Below are 24,745 nucleotides of genomic sequence, written 5' to 3'. Positions count from 1 at the left end.
TCAGAGTCACCAAAGTTACACAATAACACAAATTATCTAACTGATAAAGGCAGTGGTAGACCAGCAGCTCCGTGTTCAGCAAGCTAAAACAACAGTTTTTTTTCAATGGAGTCTGGTGGCTTTGATGATAACCTAGACGGGGAACTGATAATGGTTTCCCCATTGGAAAAGGCTGTCTGATGGTGAGGTAAAGCGTGATAAATATTCTAAACATAGCATACACTTAAACTGATATTGATTTTTTAGGTGGTTAAAAAACATTTGCTGCTGCCCCCATCCATAGCAGCACACTACTTAGCTTACGGGTCAGTACTCCAGCCTGCTTCTCAAAACTGGAGACATGCCAACTGACATATGTAATACACTGACTATGTATAAGTACCTTATACAACCCTACTTAAAAAATCCTAACTATTTCTTTAATATACCATTTAGTTTACTGAAACTCTATCCAACATGGTGTCACTAACTCACAAATCAGCAGCAAATCCCAGCAGCTTTTAGATTGTGGGATTCTGAAGGCAAAACTTCTGTAGCAGTCTTATTTGGGACACTTAAATAAAACCTAAAACTGGACTGATAATCTCCACTCCTTTGGAATCACACAAAATGTGCAAACATGAAAACCATTGTGTTTCTGATGCAATACATGCCTACTTTTTATGCACCTGTGGATTTTGGCTAAAATGATAAAGACAAAAAGTTTATATACAAGGATAAGAATACACAAGGATACGCACCTTAAAGACCAGAATGATCTGGGCTGGGTGCAACAGATATAAGATGCCATGAACTGCTGAAGGTCATGGTTTAATCTGGGTGTAGGTTTATTTCATGAAAACAGCCTCAGAAATCAGATGGGCATCTGTCCAGGCTATAGATCAAGGTCATACAGATCTGCTATTTTTAATAAATCCCTCCAACATTCTTAATACTTTGGTTATAAATCTTCCATCGATGATGCCCTGACTAATAGCATCAGATGAGGAGATTTCTCCGGTCTGTCTCTTTGTTTCTAGAATTCCATTAAAGGGACAAACAGTATCTGACCTTTTAAGTCTTCTTAAGACATTTCTCTTCATCTCTTAATCCTTGTCTTCTGTCTTACTCTGTCCCTGCAGTTCCTACTATGACCAGATGTGCGGTCTCTGCGGTGACTATGATGGGAACCCAGAGAATGATTTCACCAAACCAGATGGTACTCTGGTGGGAAATGTCAATGACTTCGGGAACAGCTGGCAGACAGAGGAGGATGAGGATGACTCGTGAGTTTTCACTTTTGTGCCCGAATCTGAGAATTCAAGGATTTCCTTCAAACTTCCTGTGAAATTTCTGCATGTGACAAAATTACATGTGACTAAGCTTGTGGGTGGGCTCTGTAATCTGTACGAGTGTTCCCTTCCTAATAGTTTGGAAAGAACAATAAAACAAATGAATTATATAAGATGTGCAATATATGGATTTTGTCTTGTTCACAAAGGGACATTAATTCTATTTTGCAGAGAAACTATTGTAATTATGAAGAGATAATTCATTTTGAGAAAATACACGTCATAAATTGATACTGCCATATTTCCCGAGGATAAATGAAATAAAATGTGACACTGTAGTTGTGTTTGTGTTGATCAGGTGTATCCCGGGAACCAAGCCTGACCCCGACTGTGACCCCAAACTTGAAGCTGAAGTGGTGAAACCAGACAAATGTGGCAAAATCAAAGACCCTGCCGGACCCTTCAGGTGAGAAAGCAGATCTTTTTTTTTATTTTTTTATTTTATTTTTTTTACTAATTTCTGGCCTGCTCCAACTGTTAGACTAGGGGGCATTCTCCTGTTTAGATGAAAAGGAAGTATGGCGTCTGACTGAAGGCACACTACACACCATAGCGTGGTTTTGGTGCCTCGCCTGGACTGGGGACTTAAAATCTAACCCTTACCCTAACCCTAACCCAAATTTAAGAGTATTCACTACTTCCCCCGTGGTAGAACTTTTTGTCATATTTTATCCACTTTTCGATTAATACATTTTAGAGCAGGCATCATTTCATATGTGTATCTGACAAGAAAAAAGGAAACAAAGAAATTATTCATTTAATTTAATTGTTTTAATACTTTATAATTTATGTAGAATAACCATATGATTTTGTTATAGATGCTACAGACTATTTTACAAAAAAAAACAACACAAGATGGCTAATGGATTTGCCTTTTTCAAAGGCATATGTGGCAAATAGCACAATTTTTGATTTTCAGAGAAAAGAAGTCCAGAGTGCTCAGAAGTCAGAGCAGTCTTCTTGAAGAAGGCTGTTTGTGCCTTGGATTTTTTTTTTTAATTTGATGAGAGTTCATCATTTAACACAGACATATTTCCAAGGTCTTTCAACAGGCCCATACTCTGCCCAACATGTTGCTGGAGGCCCCACACTCATGGTGTCTTGTGGCATATACATCCCTTTTATTATGTGCGAGTATTGTGGGCATATGGGAAGTATGTGGGGGTGGGTCAGTAAATGAGAGCCATGTATGTATGTTTTATGTTGTGACTGTGTCAGTTGTAATGAAGTGTGTTGGAGCTCCTCAAAAACTAGATGTTTCATCTCAAGGGGCCATCCACTAATAAAACTTGAATAAAACACTCTATATGGGCCCCTGCACCTCACAGGCCCAAGTGCAACCGCACCACCTGCACTGTCTGTGTCTACGCCCCTAGCCATTGGTGAAAATAAAAAGACTTGAAACGTAGTGAACATCACGATGGACAGCAGAGAAGTTCACTGAGACATAGTTTTTGAAACCTTAATAAACTTCATACACCTGAAAAGTCATTGTTACCAGCATGAATTCAGGCTTACTACAGGCTCTGTTCACAGTGTTAAATGGCTTATTTTGCTGTACATTGTTAAAACCAGAAAACACTGAAACAGCACATATCTCTGATTCCATTTTTCATGTTAAGCAAATTTTTCTGCCAAAGTTAGTCATCGCATCTATTTGACCTCTTTGGGTAAAATCTTCACTAAGTCAGCACTTGTTTATCTCGCGGGATGGAGGTGTATCAGATAACACACTGTGGACAAAGGCTAGTCAGAGGGTGTGATTGTAGATACTGACATTAGTCTGAATATTTTCAAATGACGGTTTATTGGTTCAGTTTTGTCGCTACTTTACAGCTACACAGACGTTTGTTGGGTGTTTGTGGTATCTTTACAAAGGTTATCTAACTCATTTATCTATTTCAGATTACAGTTATAGCTTGTTCTAGGAAAATCACATGGATAGCACTGGACTCTGAACCACATTAAAGCACCCGCCCCCAACACACACACATATACATTCATATAAGTTATTTTTTTATATGTATTATATTGTTCTGCAGTCAGAATTTCCAATAAAAAGCATAAAACTATTCTCAACATTAAAACATTTTTATATTTGTATTTTTTCAAGGAACAATCCAGAGGATGGTACAAATAAAACCAGCAGTATGTCATTAGTTGGGATTTTCTTTGTGTTTTTCTCTGTTTCAGGGAGTGTATCAGTGTGGTGAATCCCACTCCATTCTTCCAAAGCTGTGTGTATGACATGTGTCAGTTCAATGGTCAACAGCATGTACTGTGTGACCAGCTTCAGGCCTACACCGATGCCTGCCAGAGCGCCGGAGCCAAGGTTCACCCATGGAGGACTCCAGAATTCTGTCGTAAGTCTTCAGTATTTTAATGTGATGAATTTTCTTTTTTCCAAAGAGGATTATTGTCTTCTCTGCTACTGGGGAATAGGAGGTCCTGAGTGTTCCTGTCATTGCAAATGATTTGTTTCAACTTACTCACCTACCATCCCTTTGTCCATCATCTTTCCTCCCTCCATCTGTCATCCCTCCATTTCTCTATGCAGCCCTGGCCTGTCCTCCCAACAGCTCCTACTCTCTGTGTGCCAGTTCGTGTCCAGAGACATGTCTTGGTGTGGTCGGACCGCCTGGCTGCGAGGACGTATGTGTGGAGGGTTGTGAGTGTAACCCGGGTTTCGTCCTCAGCAATGACAAGTGTGTGTCACTGAGGGACTGTGGCTGTGTGGACACCAGTGGAAACTATCACCCTGTAAGTGGAAACAACCTGCAAGTGATTTCACTCACATTAAGTATTGATACATTCCCAGAATTTGTTTTGAACAGCATGAACAGACAATGATGAAGCACATACTCAACAGTAAAACTGTGTTGTTTTAGTTTACCACAATGTTATGTACATAATCTGACAGTGGTGTTTTTGTGCGGGCTTGATGAATTTATATTGTATTGTATCTGCCTGTACAATGTATAATTTGGTTTGTGTGTGTGTGTGTGTGTGTGTGTGTGTGTCAGGTGGATGATAACTGGTACTTGGAGGGCTGTGAGCAGAAGTGTGTGTGTCACAGTGGAGGTTTGATCCAGTGTCACAACAGCAGCTGTAAACCAACCACTGAGAGCTGCCAGCTGCAAGATGGAGAATATGAATGTCGCCCACTGGGTATGTTTCACACGCACACAAACACGCACCCATGCACACACACACACACACACACACACACACACCACACTTTCACAAGTCTTTAGTGCTCTTCAGAGCTAGGCTAGCTTTTCAAATTGAAGTTAGTACAATTGAACAAAATCCTCAGTAACACTTAACAGAATCCCTATCCTGCTTGCGAAGAGGGTAGGCTATGATAACAAGTAAGGTTGCTTGGTGGGCAACCTGTGGCTCTGGAGCCACATGTGGCTCTTTAGCCCCTCTCCAGCGCTCCCTGTGGCCTTTTTTTTTTGTTTTACAAAAAATTATATAAAAATAAATAACAGTATTTTTTAAACATTTTTGACTTTGTATTTATCATTGTTGTACATCTAAAGTGATTCTTTCATTCTCCCTTTGTAAAACTGTGTAGCCTATACACCAATTTAAAAAAGTTTTATTATATTGTCAACTACAATATGTGTCATATGGCTATGGCCTCTTTGTTCAGCGTTACTAAGGATTTTGTTTAGTTTTACTAATGTCATTTTGGAAAACCGAGCTTAGTTCAGATGAAACACAAAGGAGTTTTGGGGAAAAAAGTGCAATAGCAGCACACTGATGATGTCAGGGGGCTGTGATTGGTTGATTGCAATGTTGTTCCAGGATCGCAATGTGGGATGTTGATCAGCTAACACAGAATCTAAATAACACTTCTCCAGGTTACTTTCCCCAAAATCTCCTTGTGCATCTTAAACACTAAATTAGGTTTTTGTGTCAAAGTCTAGTTTTAAAGTGACACATCATCTCCAAATCAACAATACATATGTTTCGTCTTACCTGTAGTGCTATTCATCAGTCTAGATAGTTTTAGTGTGTCTGCCTTCTCTTGAAAAAAATAAGTAAATAAATAAATTATGAGCCGATTACTAAAGATAATCCACAGACCTTGTTGTGAGCAGTTTCACTATTTTCTTATCAACACACAGAAGGTAGTGTGCATCTACAGCTACACTGTAGCTCACCGAGCAACACTGAGCTAGCTAACGTTACAGCTCAGCCAAGGAGGATGGCATCAATGTTTAGTTCTCGTGCTGTACAAGCACAAGTCTTTTTTCCATGAGCAGATACACGATTACTTCTGAGTGGTGATTATCTTGAGTAAGGTGGTCATGATTTCTGGAAAGAAAAATTGCTGTAGAGTTTTTTTAATGGTTTTTTTTTTGACTCTCTGGCACTTTGAGCATCACAAGCTGAGTGCCATAATTCCATTATATTGGAGAGAAGGCAGATGTCTCTACGGCCGATATCTCCAACACTCAGCAACTCACACCAAAACTCACACCTAAACTCTAGACTGATAAATACACACAATAAACAAATTGTACACAATGTGCAGAGAATGGGAAAAACGGGGGTTAAGAAGTTCCCACTAGCTTTCTGTTGCCCATAGGGAGGTTTATGCAGCACTGGATTTTGAAGATCATTTTAAATATTTGTATGGAAACTTATGAATTTCATGAAATTTTATCTCTCTTGTTCAGGAAGTGGTATCTGCTCAGTATCTGGTGATCCCCACTACACCACCTTTGACAAACACACCCACCATTATATGGGAGCCTGCTCCTACACCCTGAGCAAACCCTGCAATGTCTCCTCCGGCGTGCCGTACTTCACTGTTGACACCCAGAATGAGCACAGAGGAAGCAATAAGAAGGTTTCCTACGTGAGGGCTGTGGTGATCAATGTGAATGGTGTGACTGTCATCCTCGGCAAGGGCCGCACAGTCCAGGTACGTTACCTGACAGGGACAGTTAATTTTAGGATCAGGCGTCTATAATATTTAGGGCTGAAAAAAATAGTTTATTGATAGCAAATTAACAAGCAGCAAGTCAGTGAATCTTCTGTGTAATAAACATCTCTACATTCATCAGGTCAATGGGACAGTGGTCGTCCCACCTGTGACTTCCATCAGTGGAGTTAAAATCTACTTGAGCGGCAAGTTTGTCGTCCTGGAGACATCCTTCGGCCTGAGGGTGCGCTTCGATGGTAACCATCATGCTGACGTCACCCTGCCAACCTCCTACAACGGCCTACTCTGTGGCATGTGTGGTAAGTACCAGTATCATTTATTACTTGTGTCCCATTTCAGGCTCCTACTACTATACTAAACATCACTAAAATGTTTTATGCTAGACACCACTAGCTGCTAGCGGTCAGCTCAGCCACCTCCATGTTGACAATTGTGTGTGCAGATAACTCATACGCTTTAAATTTAGCACAGTCCCTTTAATGTTTGTTTCCCTGGCAGGCAATTTCAATGGAAACTCCAAAGACGACAACTTGAAACCAGACAATACACCAGCTGCGAACACCAATGAACTGGGAGACAGCTGGCAAGTTCCTGACCCACGGCCTGAGTGAGTCACATCACAAAATACAGAATATATGAGACTTGGCCAACATTTACAAAAAAGGATTTATGAAAAGCATCTAAATTTATGTGTACACAAACATCCACAAAAATCATCACTTTACTCCATCTCTTCACCAGCTGCACCAACGGTGGAGGACAGGAAGACTGTGATGAAAAGGTGGAGGAGGAGGCAAAGAAGCCCACCAGCTGCGGCATGATCACCGATCCTAATGGTATGACCCGCACACACACAGTAGCCCAATGCCACAGTGAAAGTGATCATGCAGTAAAATGTGTTTGTCTGGCATACACCTTCACTTCATCTTTGTGTCTCTGATCTGGACTTCAGGTATCTTTAAGCCCTGCCACTCCATTGTGCCCCCCGAGCCATACTTTGGAAACTGTGTGTACGACATGTGTGCCACTGGAGGTCAGACAGTGGCTCTGTGCCAGGCCATAGAGAGCTACGCTGACATGTGTGCTGCTGCAGGAGTCCCCATTGCATGGAGAAACAACACCTTCTGTCGTAAGTCTGTGTGTCTGTAGAAAGCAAAGAGGACCTCTTCCAAGTTTTGTACTAAAACCACAAATAGAGTATATTAGGAATGACTTCTTAAACCAAACATGAGTTAGCATCTTACCACTCCTGGTTTCTCTGTCTCAAAGTCAGTGGGTTTTTCGAATGGGTATTTGGTTAGATTTCTGAAATACGCACTGTGGTCAACACAAGTTTAAGAGACTTTCAAGTTTTGTTCTCCTACATAAAATACTTACGTAAATACCCCACTCATGAACTTCTTTTAAGCTTCTTTGTGTTTTTAAAACAGGCATTAACAAGTGGCGGCAGAACGTCATCATGTAAAGCCGTGTTGCGCTGAATATGGCTTTACAGTCTTGTCATGATGGTGACGTTAGGTCATGTGATTGTAGTGTAGTTCGTTTATAGCCTAACATTGTTTCTCAAGTCTCCAGTGCAACAGTAAAATGAAATTAAACAAAGTGCTTCCCAGAAAAGTCAATGTTCACTGACATCATTCTGAAAAGGGCAAGGCCCCCCAATGTAGTAATAAAAAATGGTGAAAATAAATAAATAATGTTTTGGTAATTAAGTCTCAGTAATTGCACGAAGTGGAAACAAATGTCTTTGTTGGGCAATTTGCAAGTATTAATAAATCAACCATCATTAATGGTAGCAATGATAGCTAAGTTACCTGCAGTTAATTAGCCACACATTTACCCAGAAACCAACAATGGTGCTCACAAGCATATTCAATTAACGTTAATGTCTTTATTATATTATATTTGTCTTATAGTCCAGGTGAAGTCGGAGTGAATGTGAGTTATTTATGTTGCCCAGCATGTGTAATTTATGTTGACAGTAGCCTAGTTGTTTTCATTTACTGCACATTTGTATACCCTATAGCTGTACTTGCTTTGTGCATGTGCAGCAGAAATGCTCCGTTGCAAGGACAGTTTTCTGGTTGTGGATACTGTTCTGTACACTTGTATCACATACACATGCCTAGTTTTCATGGGTGCTGGTTTTGAGAACAATTAAACGCCATAGTTCAATGAATTTTAATTTTAAGATTTGAGTTTGATATGCCCCACATATCAATATCTTGCTAATTGGTATTTAGTATTTCGACACACTGACAGGATTTATCAGTAATGAAATCCTGGTCAACATTCAGTTGCGAGCGTAATTAAAAAAAACATTAATTGCAGCTTTACATTTGAAGAAAAAAGCTAGACATTAATGCATGTATTTTACAAAACATCCTGCAAACATCCCTTTTGCATCCGTCCTCCTTCCTCTAGCTCTGAAGTGCTCCCCAGGCAGTCATTACAACCCATGCGGCCCTGCCTGCTCCCAGCCCAGCTGTCAGGATCCCGCGGGCCCCGGTGGCTCCTGCAACCAGCCCTGTGTGGAGGGATGCGTCTGTAACCCTGGCCTCATCCTCAGTGGAGATAAATGTGTCCCACTCAGCGAGTGTGGGTGTACTGATGAAGATGGACACTACAGACCTGTAAGTGTGGAATTAGGTGGAATTATTGGAATTAATAATTTCTAGAAAATATATTTAAACATGCACTGAACTTATTTATGTGCACTGTTGTGTTTGTGTGTGTGTAGGCGGGAGACAGTTGGTTCACAGAGACGGACTGCTCAGAGCGCTGCACGTGTAACGGTAACCACAACATCACCTGTGAGCCTTGGCAGTGCAGCCCTGCACAGGAGTGTAAGGTTGTAGATGGAGTATTGGATTGCCACTCTACAGGTAAGATTCACCACACCTGAAGCTGCGTCAGCATTTGAGGAATACTTTCATATCATAAATTGTGTTTTTGTATTTTTGTTTATCATTTCATGTTTCACTGAGCCACATTTCCCTCCTCAGGTAAAGGAGTGTGCCACGTGGCTGGAGATCCTCACTACTACACCTTCGATGGAGTGATGCACACATTCATGGGCACCTGCACTTACACTCTGGTGGAGGTATGGGGTGCATTTGACCTTCAAATTTTCTTTTTTAACTTGACTCATTTGACATGTTAGTGCTGTTGACTACTTTGCCTGCTGTGTGTCTGTTGTAAACCAGTCTTAAACTATAGGAAACATATTGTTTCAAATGATTTTTCTGAATCCTTTAGGTGTGTAATGCCACTAAGGTAACTCCCTTCAAGATAGTGGCTAAAAACGAAGAGCGCGGTCAACCAGAGGCCTCCTATGTCCGCTCTGTCAAAGTCTACCTGCCCCATGACAACATGGTTGAACTGCAGAAGAGTCGCAGAGTTCTGGTAAGGAACAGGTTTTTTTTATATTAAATTGGCTCACAGCTGCAGAGAACAGAAATGGGACACAGCATTAGTGACTGACTAATGTCTGTGTTCTGTCTGTCTTGCATCAGCTGAATGGACGGAGGGTGCGAACCCCAGTTTCCATCGACACGTCTGGAGCCAAGGTGATAACCAGTGGATCCTACAGTCTGCTGGACACAAGCTTTGGTCTGCAGGTGAAGTTTGACGGAGTCCATCACCTGGAGATCACTGTTCCTGGAGAATACTTCAACAAGGTATGAAGACATAAGACTCACTGTCTTATTAATTCCTTTTTAATTGTAGACGCTTGTTATTTTTTACTGGATTATGAATGCTACAAGATGCAACCTGGTCGAGGTCCCTCAGTGTATGAAACACTGTAATAATAACCCAGTATCATCTGCCTCCTCTCCAGCTGTGTGGCATGTGTGGGAACTACAACCACAACTCCTCCGATGACAACCTGATGCCCAACAAGAAACCAGCCAAGGATGTGATTGAACTGGGCAACAGCTGGAAATCAGAAGGAGACAGTGATCCTGAGTCAGTGCACACATGGTTTACTATGATTATCTGGGCAGTGTGAGGCCTATATCACAAGACTCAAAATAATCATAAGGTTCATTCAAGCTGGGGTAGGCAGAAATCTGGAAAAGGCAAAAAAACAGAATTTGAAAATACACCCTCTTCCTGCAACCCTCCCCTTTCTGTCCTAGGCTCCTCCCACCAGACGACAACAGGCATATGCACACGCTTCATACAGTAACTCATACATTGATTTATTTTATCATATTTCATTGCAGAGTTGCCTGCAGCTCATTCGCACTGTTAACCAGACCATAAATAAGACAGGAGTTAACTGGCCAGCCACTCCACTGTCTCTCCACCTTACTTCCTGCTGCTTTGGACTGCTTCTCTAGGAGGAGAGTGGGCAGCAGCCTGAAGAGCTGAGCTCATTCACTTAGCCCTTCCTTGTTTCACTCTCTCCCTCTTGGTTATCAGACCACAAATGAGACAAGAATTAGCAACTAGCCAACCCACGGTACATTAACCTGACCTTGAAGCCGCAGCCTTGAGCATTTAGTATTGGCTAGCGGAAGGCTAAACTATTAGCAACATTTTTCTTCATCTCTAAAACACTTGGCCAATATTGACATTTATTGTCAGACTCTCATTTAGACTCTCTTTTTGATCAGTCCGTCATCTATTTTTGGGTTGCTGTGTAGGCAGATGTTGCTGGAAGAGCAACTTTTGCAGTAATTTTTAGTAATTTCCCAAAAGCCAATCAGAATACTCTCTCTCAGAAATTACCTGTGATTGACCAAAGTTTCCTGTCACAGCCATTTCTGAAGCCTGAAAACAGAGCCAAGAGGAGGTTCAGAAGTCTAATTTTCTCTCAAACTACTTGAATTACAACATGCTCAAAGTTTGTTTGCTTAATGAGGATAAAATGAAGCTGCCCACCCCAGCTTTAACTAGCTTTTCAGAGCTTTCAGCCACATCTAATGGTCTTCCTCAGTAAACTGGTATACTGCAATTGCAAAAAAGTCAAAAAGAACATCAGTAAAATATCCTATGTGAGATGGAGTGTCTTTCAAATAGCATGAGCTTACACGTCATTCTAGTCAGAAATGACAACATTCCTGACTTAAACATTCATCCAAACATTCTCCGCTCCAGCTGTCAGCCAGACACTCGCCCAGACATCCACCCCAACTGCACTGCAGAAGAAGAGAAGCTGTATGAGGCTCAGTGTGCCGAAGTCATCCTCTCCGACCGCTTCAAGCCCTGCCACTCTCTGGTGCCCCCCGAGGCCTTCCTGGGTAACTGCATCTATGACATGTGTGAGTATGACGGCATGCAGGCGACACTCTGTGACAACGTGGAGGCGTATGCTCAGGCCTGTCAGAGCGCCGGAGTCACCATCAGCTGGAGGAACAACACCTTCTGTCGTAAGTCACAGTGACGCTGATTAAAAGTTTGAAATAAGGATTCTAGTTTTACCCCTCTTTTATACTTATTGTGCTTCTTCCCTACAGCCATTCCCTGCCCTCCAAACAGCCACTACTCAGACTGCACTGCCCCCTGCCCCCCCACCTGCTCCGACCTCTTCCCCATCTTCTGCCACCTCCCTCCCACCACCTGTGTGGAGGGCTGTCAGTGTGACGCCAGCTACGTCCTCAGTGACAGCAAATGTGTGCCTCTGGATAAATGTGGCTGTCTGGACTCAGATGGAGAATACCATGATGTGAGTTAAGCAAAGTGCATACAGCTGCAGGCTGGGGGGCCTAAACAGGATGTGTTATCATAGAACATCAAAGACACATTCAGGTTCTAAGCTTTTAAGGTGCAGGTAAACTTCTCTAAGTAGATCTTAGTACAGACCCAGACAAAAGGTAGGATCTATATCAGTGGTTTCCAGTCTGGGGTCAGCAACCACTGAGGGGTCTAAAGATACATCTCAAAGTTCATAAAAGAATTACAGGAATAAGAAAAAAAAAAGTACCACTTGTTTGTACAGGTGTTTCATTTTTGTCATTAAAAGAACAGTGATATTCAGTGTTAATTACAGAGTAAATAAAACAACAAAAACAACAAAACATGGCAAAAAAATAATGTATTGAAACAATACAGTGAGGTTGAATTCAATTCAGTTCACGGGGAGTTTATTGGCATGGGAAAACATATTTATATTGCTAAAGCAAATGTGAAATTAAAAACAAAACTTGTATGTACAATAAGTAAAGATCTACCAGAATGTGGTTTATAAACATGTTGCAGCTGATTGCTTACACCTGTGACACATCGATGAAATGAGAGAAACATTCATCAAAGCCCGTTTCACACTGTTTTAGGGAAACAAGACATTCAACCTGGGAACCGTAGCAAAACGGTGCACACTGTTTTCACATTGAACGTACCCCAGGAGCAGTGACCTCCATAGAGCATTCTGATGCCTCTGTTCCTCAGTTTAAAAGAAGAGTGACTACATTTATGTGTAAATGTGTAAAAAGTCCTGAGTAACATAAGACGAAATACCCAGAAAAAAAATATATAAATACACTCACACACACACACACACACACACACACACACACACACACTCAAGTTCACTAAAGTGTCTAGCCATGTAACCATAGGGATGTTGTGGTTGCTTGTCCTAATGGCATTGTTTGCTCCAGTGTGACTTTCAGCAAATCTTTGCACAAAAAGTAGGTGATGGATTGTGTTATTTTCTTAGCTCTAACGAAGTTAGAGGGTAGTTTTGTCAAGCTAAGTATGTCCAGTGTTGGTTGATTTTTTTGAGTATTTTATTCCCATATGACACTGCTTGCAAATCGCATGTGTCAAGTCCTCCTTTGTTTCCCTGTTAAACAATCCAAAATAAGTCCAGACATTTTTCTTTCTCCTGTGCCCCCATTTTTGTTTTGATGAACTTCCTGCCAAATGGCGCTCACTGGGACCTCTATTGACCTCACCAGGGAAAAAGACATCAGCACCATCGAGTGGAATCATAATATTTTGTATCAAAGTTGTATTCAAATATGTATTTACAGAACTTACTAATGTATATAACAAAAGATAGATGCTTGGCGTTCATGTATCGATACAATATCGCCACGCAAAATATCGCGATACTATGCTGTATCGATTTTTTCCCCCACCCCTAGTGTCAGGGGTGTCTTAGCACCACCAACTGAAGCACCTCAGGTGTAAAGGAGCAGCAGGAACATACATTCCACAAATGTGACTTAAAGGGATAGTGCACCCAAAAATTAAAATTCAGCCATTATCTACTCACCCATATGCCGAGGGAGGCTCAGGTGAAGTTTTAGAGTCCTCACATCCCTTGTGGAGATGGGGCTAGCAACAAAACTCCACCTAAAGGAGGCTGGGCGCCCCAGATTAAAACGTCCAAAAAACACATAATTGAAACAACAGAATATCTCCATGCTCGTCCATAGTGATCCAAGTGTCCTGAAGCCCCGACATAAAAAGTTGTTTGGAAAAACGTCATTTAAACTCTGTTTTTAGGCGCGTTGTAGCCTGTAGCTCTGACTGCCTCTCTGTAGACCCCGCTCACGTGTGTGCGATTGCGCGAGACCATGAGACATCGGCACCCTTCATGTGTGATAATGGCTGAATTTTCATTTTTGGGTGCACTATCCTTTTAAGTTATGTCCTTAGGAATGAGAGGAAAGATACAGCATATATCATACAACAATATATCACTGTGTTTATACGTCTAAATAAGTCTGTTGTGTGTATATGCGTGTAGGTGGGAGACACATGGCTGACAGATAAGTGTGCTGACTCGTGTACCTGTAACCTCGGTGGCAAAATCACATGTAAGGACCATACCTGTAATTCCAACTCAGTGTGTGCCCTGGACAAATATGGAGACCTCTTCTGCAAACCCACCAGTGAGTGCACCACCTGAACATTTATAATATTCCATCATGCTGTAACAAGGCAGCGTGCATACTAGACTTCAAACCTTAAAAATGAAAAATATTGTTAACTCATTTTGACCATTTCATTTATGTTATCTAGAGTTCGACAAGTGCAGCATCTCTGGGGATCCTCACTACCGAACATTTGACGGTTTCAGCCATCACTTCCAGGGTCCATACACCTACGTCCTGGCTCAGGGCCACAACCTGCACAACTCCCTGTCACCCCTGGTGGTGAGGGGGAAGAACATCAGACGTGGGGGCAACAGGAGGGTGTCGTTCTTGGATCAGATGTACATCGACGTTTACGGCGTCAATGTTCGCTTCCTTCAGAAGAAGATTGTCCTGGTAAGTAGTTTGTTTTTGTGTGATTAAAGTATTGTTTGCTTTTAGAAAAAAAGTACAAGGTGAAAGCATACTGTATCCCCTGTAGGTGAATGGGGAGCGTGTTGCACCTCCTCTCAGTCCAGTTGATGGGTTGACGATCACGATGAACTCCAGGCAGGTCCAGCTCACTACTGACTTTGGACTCACTGTGCGCTTTGATGGCAACATGCGTGGAGGTAAGAGAAGAACGAACCCCGGCCCTTTTTATCTGACTTTGTTTCCGAATCCATTCATTCCTCTTATCGGTCTCTCTCTTTGTGTATCAGAGATCATCCTGCCCAGCACCTATAAGAACTCTGTCAGAGGGCTGTGTGGAAACTACGATGGCTTTACTAGAAATGAGTACATGAAGCCAGATGGAACAGTGGTGCGGGACTTGGACACGTTCGGAGAAAGCTGGAGGGTCAGTGACCGACAGGCTGATGGACTGAAGATCTCCAACCTTCCTCACACGGTCCACAGGTAAATTCACTTCCACTGCTTCAGAAATAGATACACTTTGTATTGGGGCTGGGTAGCGGCACTAAATATCTTTAAGGTATCAACCAAAATAACCGAGTACCAAGTAGTATTGAAACGTCTCCAATCAAATGATACCTGCATTCCTTTTTGCACTTGCCATTGACACTGCAAAGCAGTTCATTTTTAGAGAGGTTCTTAGAGCTACTCACTTGAGCTAACATTAGTTAACTGTTAAGATCGCGCATACAAATATAAATGTTTAAACTTCTGTAAATGTGAAGATGCTACACATCGTTAGCTCAGTTATATTCTCCATAATTCAATTGTTCAGTTTATTTTACTGAAACCATGAGAACAAAAGTATAATTAATTCAGATTTATCGGCATGGTAAACAAGAGAGACGAAAAAAGTGCTGACCCCCTTACGTCTGAGATGGTATTAAAGTCTGAATATTTTTCCGTTTCTTGATTATTCCACTGATCACATAACCAAAACAGGTTTTCAAAAAATGAATCCAGGTTGTGAATATTGTTTTAAGAGGATAAAGAGGTGTTGTGTTGATGTGCCAGATGCTGTAATCTTTGGGTGCCAAAAAATATAGCGTCCTAACACGCTCCCTTAGTGCATGAGGTTGGCATAGATGATATTGAATGAAGTATTCTGTTGGTATTGCTTTAAGGGTACAGGTATCAATAATAGTGTCGTAACTTTTTAAAAGATACCCAGCCCTTGTAGTGGCAGTCTTTAGTCTGCATTGTTTTCATCTTCATCTCAACTCACTTCTATATATAACCACGTTAGTGACGACGTAAGAATGATTTACATGTCGAGCTGGCTCGGTAGCAACGCCAACAAACAACCATGTTGCTCTTCCGTCACTTGTTTATTTACTCAAACTGAACATTTCACGAGTAAAGGTCCACTTCCTGTTCATCTGTCAGGTATGTACGGAAGCCACTTAGGACCACAATGAAGAGGTCAAAATATACATGAACAAAGTAACATAACAAATTCAATAACATCTTAAACATTACACTGATATATGTGTATTTCTATACTGTGGTAAGTCATACTATCCACCAATAAACAAGCTTATCACTGTTAAATGGTGCTTGCAGTCCTACTTGTATAAAGATTGTCCTCCCCCAAAAACACCATAAATCATTTGTACAAGTAGTTTATTACGACCCATATTTATTTCTATTCTTCTCTGACCTCTAGTAGCCATAATAATTATGACAGAGTATAACGTGAACAAGTTCGTGTGGGAAGGAGGTTGGGGTGGACCCTAACCCCTGACACTAACACAAGACTTTAACCCAGGAGACTGCTGGTAGAGCTGAGACCTGCTGCATTGCTGAGACCTGATAATGGTTGAAAGTTCTGATTAGATACATTCAGGTTCCGTAGTGTGGAGATTCATTCTTGACCTTGGAAAAACCTTGGTCACTTGGGAGGTCATAACCCCTTTATTTATGATATATAACACATGAAGTTCCACTCACTGAAGAAGGCTGTAGGATACGTTTGAAAGCTTTTGTAAAAAAAAAAAAAATAATAACTTTGATTTTTGAATAGTTTATCACAGGGTAGGGTGGGGACCATGAATATCCACAGCAATTATTATTATTTACAAGTATTTACATACAAGTATTAATGATAGAGATACCTTGTCATGGCCATACGTATAGGTCAAATAGACTTTTTCAGCAGATGGCGAGGAAGGAGAAAAGGTCAGACCACAATCACTGGCAATCATAATCTCTGGACCTTAGATTTTCTAAGCAAACGTCATGGCAATCTGGTATGCAGTTATTGACACAGGAAATTTAATTATTTATATTTTCTCCATCCTTCTATCCGTCCACCCGACTGTCTGTCTCCAGGCGAGAGGTGGACACTGATCCAGATTCAGGATTTGAGACATCCGACTGCTCTCAGTCTCAGCTCAATGACTACAACAGTGTGACTCAGTGTGGAGCGCTGTCTGACTCCAAGGGGCCGTTTGCTGTCTGCCATGCAACCCTGCCACCTAAACCCTACCACGAGTGAGTAGTCTTTGTGTGTGTGTGTTCGTGTGTGTGTGTGTGTGTGTGTGTGAGACTGTCTTGTGGAGACAGTTACAGGTTCATGTCATGCATAACACACAATACCCTTCACACCCTTCTTCCAAATCTAAATATGACATAATGTTGTGTGTGTCAGCCACCCTTGCTCATGCTCAGTGTGTCTCTGTGTGTGTTTGTCCCTCAGTGACTGTGTGTTTGACCTGTGCGCTGAGGATGGCAGCACAGCGCTGCGTTGTGCCAGTTATGAAGCATATGCTGCAGCCTGTCAGGAGGCCGGAGTCAAACTGGGATCATGGAGGAAGCAGCTGGGCTGTGGTAAGATGTCGAATGCACACAAAATCAAACTGCATACACATCATGAGGGAATAACAACAGTGGAGTGATTGTCAGTGTAGAATGCATGTTAGAATGAAGAACTTGTTTTAGCCAAGCATCAACCTCCAGGGCAAAAAATGAGGCCAATGCTGAAGTGGCAAAAACTGCAGTTCCTCTAATGGCCACTTGAGGCTGGATCCAAGAGTGAGTCAATCCCCATAGACCCCCATGTTAAAAAAAAAACATTACAGCAGCCTGGTACAAACAAAAACAAGTCCCTACCACATGCTTAGACACTGTGCTACATAAGCTAGTAGCTAGCATTAATGTTATCTCCTTCCTGTTGTTCAAATATGTGATGCGTTTGTAAATCCAATCTGAAACTCTACACTAAAATCAGCGGACTGTTGTTCCAGTGTTCTGCCTCACCATGAATTAACAAATGGTTAAGTTAATCACACATTCACTCTGCTTGGCACCCTGCTTCTATGTCTCCCTTGACAGAGTGCCCAGAGTATGCTGCTCTGTATCTCCGAACGGTACATCCCAGCAGTGCTCCAAATGTATAAATGGTCCAGTTTTTTGCCAGACTGCGCTCTGGCACTATTTCCTAACGTACCCATGGTCACCTCTGGCTCCAAAAATTCAAGATGGCGACGGCCACAATGCCTAACTCAGGGCTTCACAACAGGCGTCCACAAATAAATGGTTGAGGTCATGGTGACTATATGTTTTCAGTTCATGAAAATTAATTGTAACATTTTGGTCACCTAAAAGAAGTCTTGTTCAGTGTTTGGTTTAACTACAAGCTCCTCTAAGAAGTTGGATGTTCAGTTTTTATTTTGTATTTATGGTTTTAAGCCTTTTCTTTTGCTAGCGAAAATTAGCATTAATGTTATCATAGTTAAGTATAGCTATAAATGCAGCACACTACCCAAACTAGTAGCTTGTTTTAGGAGTATCTTCACCTTCATGTCCAAATATGGTCACTTCTGGCTCCAAAAATACAAGATGGCGACGGCTAAAATGCCAAACTCAAGGCTTCAAAATGGGCGTCCATAAACAAATGGTTGACATTACGGTAACTACTTCCATTATTTTATATGATCTATGAGTATAGGTGCAACTGTCACTATTTTAGTGTGTTTTCAGTTCATGAAAGGTAACTGTAACATTTTGGTCACCTAAGTACATTTTGTTTTAAAGTTATAGTTGGTAATCCTGTTCAGAAACACTTTTTGTTATACTGGGTAAAATGGTCCTTCCATCCTGAGAGTAGTCAATACATAATGTGTTCAGAAAAAGGAATGAAAAAAATCCGACCTCTGTGGCAGCTGTAGGCCTGTAAAAACTCTGACCAATCTCTGCCTTTCGGTGCGAATGGAAAGAACCAATCAGATGCCTTCATGTCTCGTACTGCCTGAAAAGTGATGCAGAGGTTGCTGTCTTTCTGTTGGACAGGTAATTATTTGTTTGCTTTGGGGGGATTTGTTATTTTACTCGGCTCTCTTCTGCTCTGCTGACTGCAGGCTGCGCGTTCAGGCATGTCTGGGCTCGTGGCTTTGGACGGAGCACTGACGGGAGGGGGAGCAGGGGGTGGAGCTTAGAGGAGGTGCCGCTTTCAAATCTTGCTAGCTCTCCAACATTACCAACTATAGCTTTAATGGTTTTTAACCTGTTTTTGCTCGCATAAATAAACATTAACATAATTGTTAATATAGCTGTAAATGCAGGACGCTACCCAAGCTAGCAGCTATCATTAGGGATATCTCCACCCTCTCGTCTAAATATGGTCACTTCTGGTTCCAAAAATCCAAGATGGCGATGGCACAGTGTCAAACTCAAGTCTTCAAAACAGGAGTCCACAAACAAATGGGTGACATCATGGTGGCTACGTCCATTAAAATATACAGTCTGTTTTTAGCCCATTGATCTCAAATCATGTATACTTTACATTTTAGCTGACAAGCTTTTCATGTTTTGTTCCTACTATTCAAGACAACCAGTCATTTTTGTACTGTATGAAAATCAGATAGACTGCCTGAAGTAATGCAGTTTAAGGGAAGACATTTATGTTGTATAAAAATGACTGAAAACCAACAGAAGCCAGGCACATGGAGACAAGAAGCATTCACATTTTTAAAACTTAGTTAAAATTAACTGAAAACTGAACTGTAAAAGTGCATGTGATGAGCCATTATCTATATATCACAGGTTTGTGACGTCTCTCTCTCTTCCAGTCCTCTCCTGTGGTGCCAACAGCACCTACTCCCCCTGTATGTCACCTTGCCCCGCCTCCTGCGCCGACTTGGCAGCACCCTCCGAGTGTGACACCACTTCCTGCCAGGAGGGGTGCCAGTGTGCAGCCGGCTTCGTCATGAGTGAGGGGAACTGTGTGCCATACACACAGTGCGGCTGCACCTTCCTCAACAGATACTACACTGTAAGAGACTCTAATGGAGTTAAAGAATGCAGTGGTTGTGTGTCATTGTGTGATGATATCTTTCTACCTTCCATCTCACCTCTCTCCCTCCATCCTGCAGCTGAAGGAGAAGTTTGTGACTGAGGATTGTTCTGAGGCTTGTGAATGCACCAGCACTGGCGCCGTGTGCCAGCCCAAGACCTGCCAGGCCGGTCAGGTCTGCACCATCTATAACTTCAAACGGGATTGCTACAGAGGTGGGTGTTTGTGCTTCTATGAAAAGAAAATTAATCTACTCAATATCATTTCAGTGTAAACTCCACTGACTCAGGCCCTGTCTACATAAGGATATTTATATTTTTTATCATGTGTATTTATGTTATTTTATTATTATTATGATTTATTTTTCTTTCTTTAATCTCATTTATGTATTTTTTTTTATATTATTTTCTTTGTCTTTTAAGTTTACCTAAACAATGGGAATATTAGTATGGATCACACTGTCATTGTGAATGTATACTGTCATGTTTGTTTGTTATGTGTGGACCCCAGAGAAAATGCTTGTTATCACTCTGCTGCATTAATTTATTAACACTCGGTGTCTCATGTAAAATGATTGTGAGAGAAACAAACTACATCAAACTGTGAAAAAAACCCTCAATAACGGGGCATCGGTAGAGTAGTGTATAGTGCCGGCGCCCCATGTACAGAGGCATTGCCTGGCTCCAGCGATCACGGGCTCGAGTCCGGCCTGCAATCCTTTGTTGCGTGTCAGTCCCCGCTCTCTCTCTCTGTCTCCCCATTTCACACACTGTCCTTTCCATTAAAGGCAAAGGCCCACAAAAATAATCTTAAAAAAAAAAAACTTACTGGTAATATAACATTTTTGTGTTGCAGCGAGTCCCTGCCTCAGTTACCCTTGTCTGAATGGAGGAACATGTAAGGAAGCCAGCAACAACACATATACCTGTCAGTGTGCAGAGGGCTTTGAAGGCACAAACTGCGAAGTGGAGATAACAGAAAGCGGAGGACTGGGTACGGCCTGCTAAAACATCTGTATCACTCCTTGGGGAATCCATTTTTATTTTCCGGTTCCTTTATTTCAAAGATTTTATCAATTTTATTTTAGTAGAAATGAACTGCTGTTATCAATGTTTGGTTTAAATTAAATTGTATGTTACAGAAACCAAGTGGATCATCCTGATAGCCGTCCTGGTGGCAGTCGTCGTCATCATACTTGTGGCCGCCATTGCGTGTGTTTGCAAACAAAAATCCAAGTAAGTCTCATCTGATTCTGCAATGTGCAAATATCAAAGTATTTGTGTGTAGAAGGATGTGCATAGATGTGTGTGTGTGTCACGACTGCTGACTGACATTTGCAGAATGTTCTGACTGGCATTCCCAGCAGCCTGAGGAGGCTGCTGCAGCTCTCTACTAAACACAGCATATACACTGGTATCAAGGCCCAGATAAAAGTCTGATTTTCATTGCAGGTCACACGTTTATGTAATTCAGAAGCAGCAGTCGTCTCACACTGGGTGAGAGAAAATTACAGTGTCATAACCTCTTTGGGAATTTCTGGGAGCATCCTGTATCAGCACTGGGAAGGGAAGGGTGTGATTTACTGAGTGCCTTCACTATCTCATCCCTCTGTACTCTGGCCTGTAGGCACGCATGTCTTATTTATTATTTTGTGATGTGTCTCACCTCACTGTTTCTGTCAGCAGGAAAAAGAAGAGCGAGGAGAAGAAGTTCAGCATGAAATCAACAGGTAAGAATTGTTATTACTGGTCTTTGAGAAGTAAATGCGGATTTATTCTTGTGCGTCAGCTCTATGCAGAGCCCATACCGCAGCCTAGCCAAAGTAGCAAAAGTTTCGTTGATTCAAAACACACCCAAAACACACATTAAATACGGGGTAATACAATTTCTGACACAAATACACAAATCGGCTTACAACATGCTAATGTCATTAGCACAAGCCTATGGCATTTTACATTGTATGAATTAGCCTAGCAGCTTGCAGAGATTTCCTCTCATATGAAGCCAGGGACAAGAGCAACATTTAACAACAGAAACATTACAAATTTGGATCCATTACAACTCACAAGGTTCACTGATAAAACAACTGTCTAAAACTAAACACGTTTTCCAAACAAATACAACATGCTAACATTATTAGCACAAGCCTATGACATTTTACAATGTTTATAATAGCCTAGCAACTAGTGGAGATTTCCTCTACTTATATGAAGCCAGGATAAATCACACACTGGAGTTAAAATGCTATTTTTGTGGAGGCTTTATTGTCTTCGCAATTTCTTGTTTCTAATCTGTGAAATAAAAGTAAATAAAAGCTTTGTCTCCACTGAGGGAAATGGTTTTCAGCTCACAAAAATAGAGAGAAGGTGACATGTAGTTACATTTATAAGAAGGTGCACATCAGGCTACACTGTAGGCTCTGCATTGACACAGAATCTACGCCATAGATACAGTGTTAATTCAACGCAGAAGTATAAATCTTGCTTAAGTTTACATTGTCTAAATATGACTAACACACAGTTTTTTGATCTCAAGACTAAGACTACATTTAAAAATAGTCAGTAAAATGTTATGTAAAGGATGAAAACCTTTGACAGTTTTCGCCACCGTTTAAAAAAAAATGGTCGGTAGCTCATTCATTTACATCTGAATTTTTGCTGGGCAATGCTCTTCTACGGCATCCCTTACTGGTATCTGGTATCTTCGAAACACAATGAGATATCAATTAGCCTTTGATAAGTTAAGTCCTATAATGATTGACAAATCGAGCCACAGTTCAGGAGGACATGTTAAAAATGTGTTTTTCAAAATATTAAAAAAATAAGTAGCAGAAAATCTGGTGAGGCAGACCTTAATGGCTCTGAGGGTTTTTTTGTAGAGCACATTGAGCTGGACATGTGTGTCGAATTTCAGGTGAATAAGACTAATGGTGTGGGGGGCATGGCCTTTAAAAAAAACAGAATTTTGGGCCTTAATTACTGTGCCACCATCTGGTGGATTAGGGTCATATTTGTTGAGCAGCATTTGGTCACAACTTCCAATCACTGGTGAAAGTTTCATGTATCTATGATGTTCCACCTCACGGGAATTGGCAATAACATTTTAAAGAAAACTAATAATAATAATGATGATAATATTAAACCAGTACAGCCCTTTGGGCAGATATTAAAATACAAAAAAATGCACCACAGAAATGTATTAAGAGCTCCATTTGACCTCTATTCTCCTTTATTAAAAATGTAAAATATATTTATTGTATTTTATTAATTGTAATTCTTTTATATAGGTTTGTATTGATTGAATTAATGTGTCATCTTTATTAGTTTGTCCTTGTTTAGCTGTAAATACCAGGCATCAGTTGGCTCTTTAAAAGCCACAGTTTAAGGAAAATTGGCAAAAAATATATCGTGTTTATGTAACCTAGCTACAAATATTACAAGGTTTTATTTTAAGGAACTGTAATCTCCGAACAGCCTCCAACTAATTCCTAGAAAGTTTCCTTAAAAGAACTCTATACTTTAATAAGTACAGGAGAAAAGTTCTGAGACAGTTTGATAATTTGTCCTGAGTTTATAATCAGTTATTTATTTACAGTGGAATTCCTTTTAAAGTCAACTTTAGTTACCATTTGTGTTTATTGTCTGTAGACAAAATTCTACAATGCAATTCTTCATGGTGATGATTATTAGTGCAGCTCTAATATTTCTCTCTTATTTCTTTTAGGTGTTCCATATAAAAACATAGATGACCTACAGAATGATAAAGTGACTACTATGTGATGACATACTGTGTAGCCTCTTTCTGTGAATGTAACAAAACACCTGCTCTATGAGGCAAACATGAATGATGTGTATTCAAGTGAAGTGTATTCAACAGGCCTCAAAGAAAGAATAAAACTGTAAGAAAGGAAGGAAGTCTTGTGAGAGTTGTGAATATTATATAATGTTTGTTCATATGCCCATGTTTTGCTTTCTTAACTTATGCTTTTGGAGATGTGATTTAAGTCAGATGTGTATGTTTAATTAACAGAAAAGTGAAAATTACTCTGTGTGTGTGTCTTTAAGTGTGTATGTATTTTCAAAATTAAATGCATGCAAAATAAATAAATAAAATGTGTATTTGTCTTTGTGAAAACACATCCTAAAGACCATTATAGATCGGGCTCTGTGTTTCATTCCTCCAAATCACAGGAATTCTTACCATTCCCATATGCCCATATGCTCCATCTGGTTTAGATTGATCCCATACTTTTCTCCCAGAACATGTCTTCCCTCCCATATGATGCATGATTTCCTATTAAGTGCAGTACAGGGAGTGCTCAACCATTGCTGTTGTGAAGGGAGTCCATTCCCATTGAAAACATTTACCAATTGCTGTCATAGCAAGTCAGACCAGTTTACTGTGAAAGAGATATAAACCGCAATAGGACAGCACAATTACATCTTGGACATTTACAGAGAAACACTCACCTGCAGAGCCAGAGAGCCACCATTTTAGATATGCACATGTGTGAGTACCAGACCCTTTAAAGGGCCAGTGTGTAATATTTGGCATGGTTTATTGTCAAATCTGAATCTGAATCTGAATATTCTTCCCATTAATATGTTTATATAAGTGTATAATAGCTAAAATAAAATTTGTTTGGTTTTCATAGCCTTATAATTATGCTTTTATATATATATATATAGCAAGGGCCTTGCTTTAGAGAGGTCGCCATCTTGCGCCGCCCTGTATGTACGGCAGACCGAGCGGACAATCCAGCCAGCCAGAGAACGCGTTTCGCGTGTATAAATAAACCAACGAAGACAGCGGAAGGAAGGAAGAAGGAGGAGGAAACAGCAGAGAGTGTTAGTAGTTCGTCGATAGAGAGTAGTGA

At 40.9% G+C, this 24,745-nt stretch overlaps 1 protein-coding gene across 1 annotated transcript in view; it reads left to right on the top strand.

Annotated features, from left to right (window-relative positions):
• The window catches only part of zanl (zonadhesin, like), a 42,413-nt gene extending 18,587 nt beyond the window's left edge, over positions 1 to 23,826 (top strand). Inside the window, exons 23-53 of the mRNA XM_050068036.1 lie at positions 1,122 to 1,265; positions 1,630 to 1,737; positions 3,525 to 3,694; positions 3,889 to 4,091; positions 4,355 to 4,499; positions 6,023 to 6,270; positions 6,413 to 6,590; positions 6,790 to 6,898; positions 7,033 to 7,127; positions 7,244 to 7,420; positions 8,716 to 8,924; positions 9,032 to 9,176; positions 9,297 to 9,394; positions 9,550 to 9,696; positions 9,807 to 9,971; positions 10,133 to 10,260; positions 11,398 to 11,669; positions 11,757 to 11,965; positions 13,997 to 14,141; positions 14,272 to 14,519; positions 14,605 to 14,734; positions 14,825 to 15,020; positions 16,908 to 17,069; positions 17,275 to 17,405; positions 19,646 to 19,848; positions 19,949 to 20,084; positions 20,725 to 20,862; positions 21,011 to 21,104; positions 21,321 to 21,365; positions 21,555 to 21,598; positions 23,593 to 23,826. Coding sequence (XP_049923993.1) covers positions 1,122 to 1,265; positions 1,630 to 1,737; positions 3,525 to 3,694; positions 3,889 to 4,091; positions 4,355 to 4,499; positions 6,023 to 6,270; positions 6,413 to 6,590; positions 6,790 to 6,898; positions 7,033 to 7,127; positions 7,244 to 7,420; positions 8,716 to 8,924; positions 9,032 to 9,176; positions 9,297 to 9,394; positions 9,550 to 9,696; positions 9,807 to 9,971; positions 10,133 to 10,260; positions 11,398 to 11,669; positions 11,757 to 11,965; positions 13,997 to 14,141; positions 14,272 to 14,519; positions 14,605 to 14,734; positions 14,825 to 15,020; positions 16,908 to 17,069; positions 17,275 to 17,405; positions 19,646 to 19,848; positions 19,949 to 20,084; positions 20,725 to 20,862; positions 21,011 to 21,104; positions 21,321 to 21,365; positions 21,555 to 21,598; positions 23,593 to 23,648 — 4,678 coding nt within the window. The 3' untranslated portion in view covers positions 23,649 to 23,826. The remainder of the gene's footprint in view (positions 1 to 1,121; positions 1,266 to 1,629; positions 1,738 to 3,524; positions 3,695 to 3,888; positions 4,092 to 4,354; positions 4,500 to 6,022; positions 6,271 to 6,412; positions 6,591 to 6,789; positions 6,899 to 7,032; positions 7,128 to 7,243; positions 7,421 to 8,715; positions 8,925 to 9,031; positions 9,177 to 9,296; positions 9,395 to 9,549; positions 9,697 to 9,806; positions 9,972 to 10,132; positions 10,261 to 11,397; positions 11,670 to 11,756; positions 11,966 to 13,996; positions 14,142 to 14,271; positions 14,520 to 14,604; positions 14,735 to 14,824; positions 15,021 to 16,907; positions 17,070 to 17,274; positions 17,406 to 19,645; positions 19,849 to 19,948; positions 20,085 to 20,724; positions 20,863 to 21,010; positions 21,105 to 21,320; positions 21,366 to 21,554; positions 21,599 to 23,592) is intronic.
• Positions 23,827 to 24,745: the final 919 nt, after the last annotated feature.

Source organism: Epinephelus moara, chromosome 17 (genome assembly GCF_006386435.1).
Source record: "Epinephelus moara isolate mb chromosome 17, YSFRI_EMoa_1.0, whole genome shotgun sequence".
In the NCBI taxonomy this organism is placed as follows: domain Eukaryota; kingdom Metazoa; phylum Chordata; class Actinopteri; order Perciformes; family Serranidae; genus Epinephelus; species Epinephelus moara.
This window is presented reverse-complemented; position numbering and strand designations above follow the sequence as displayed.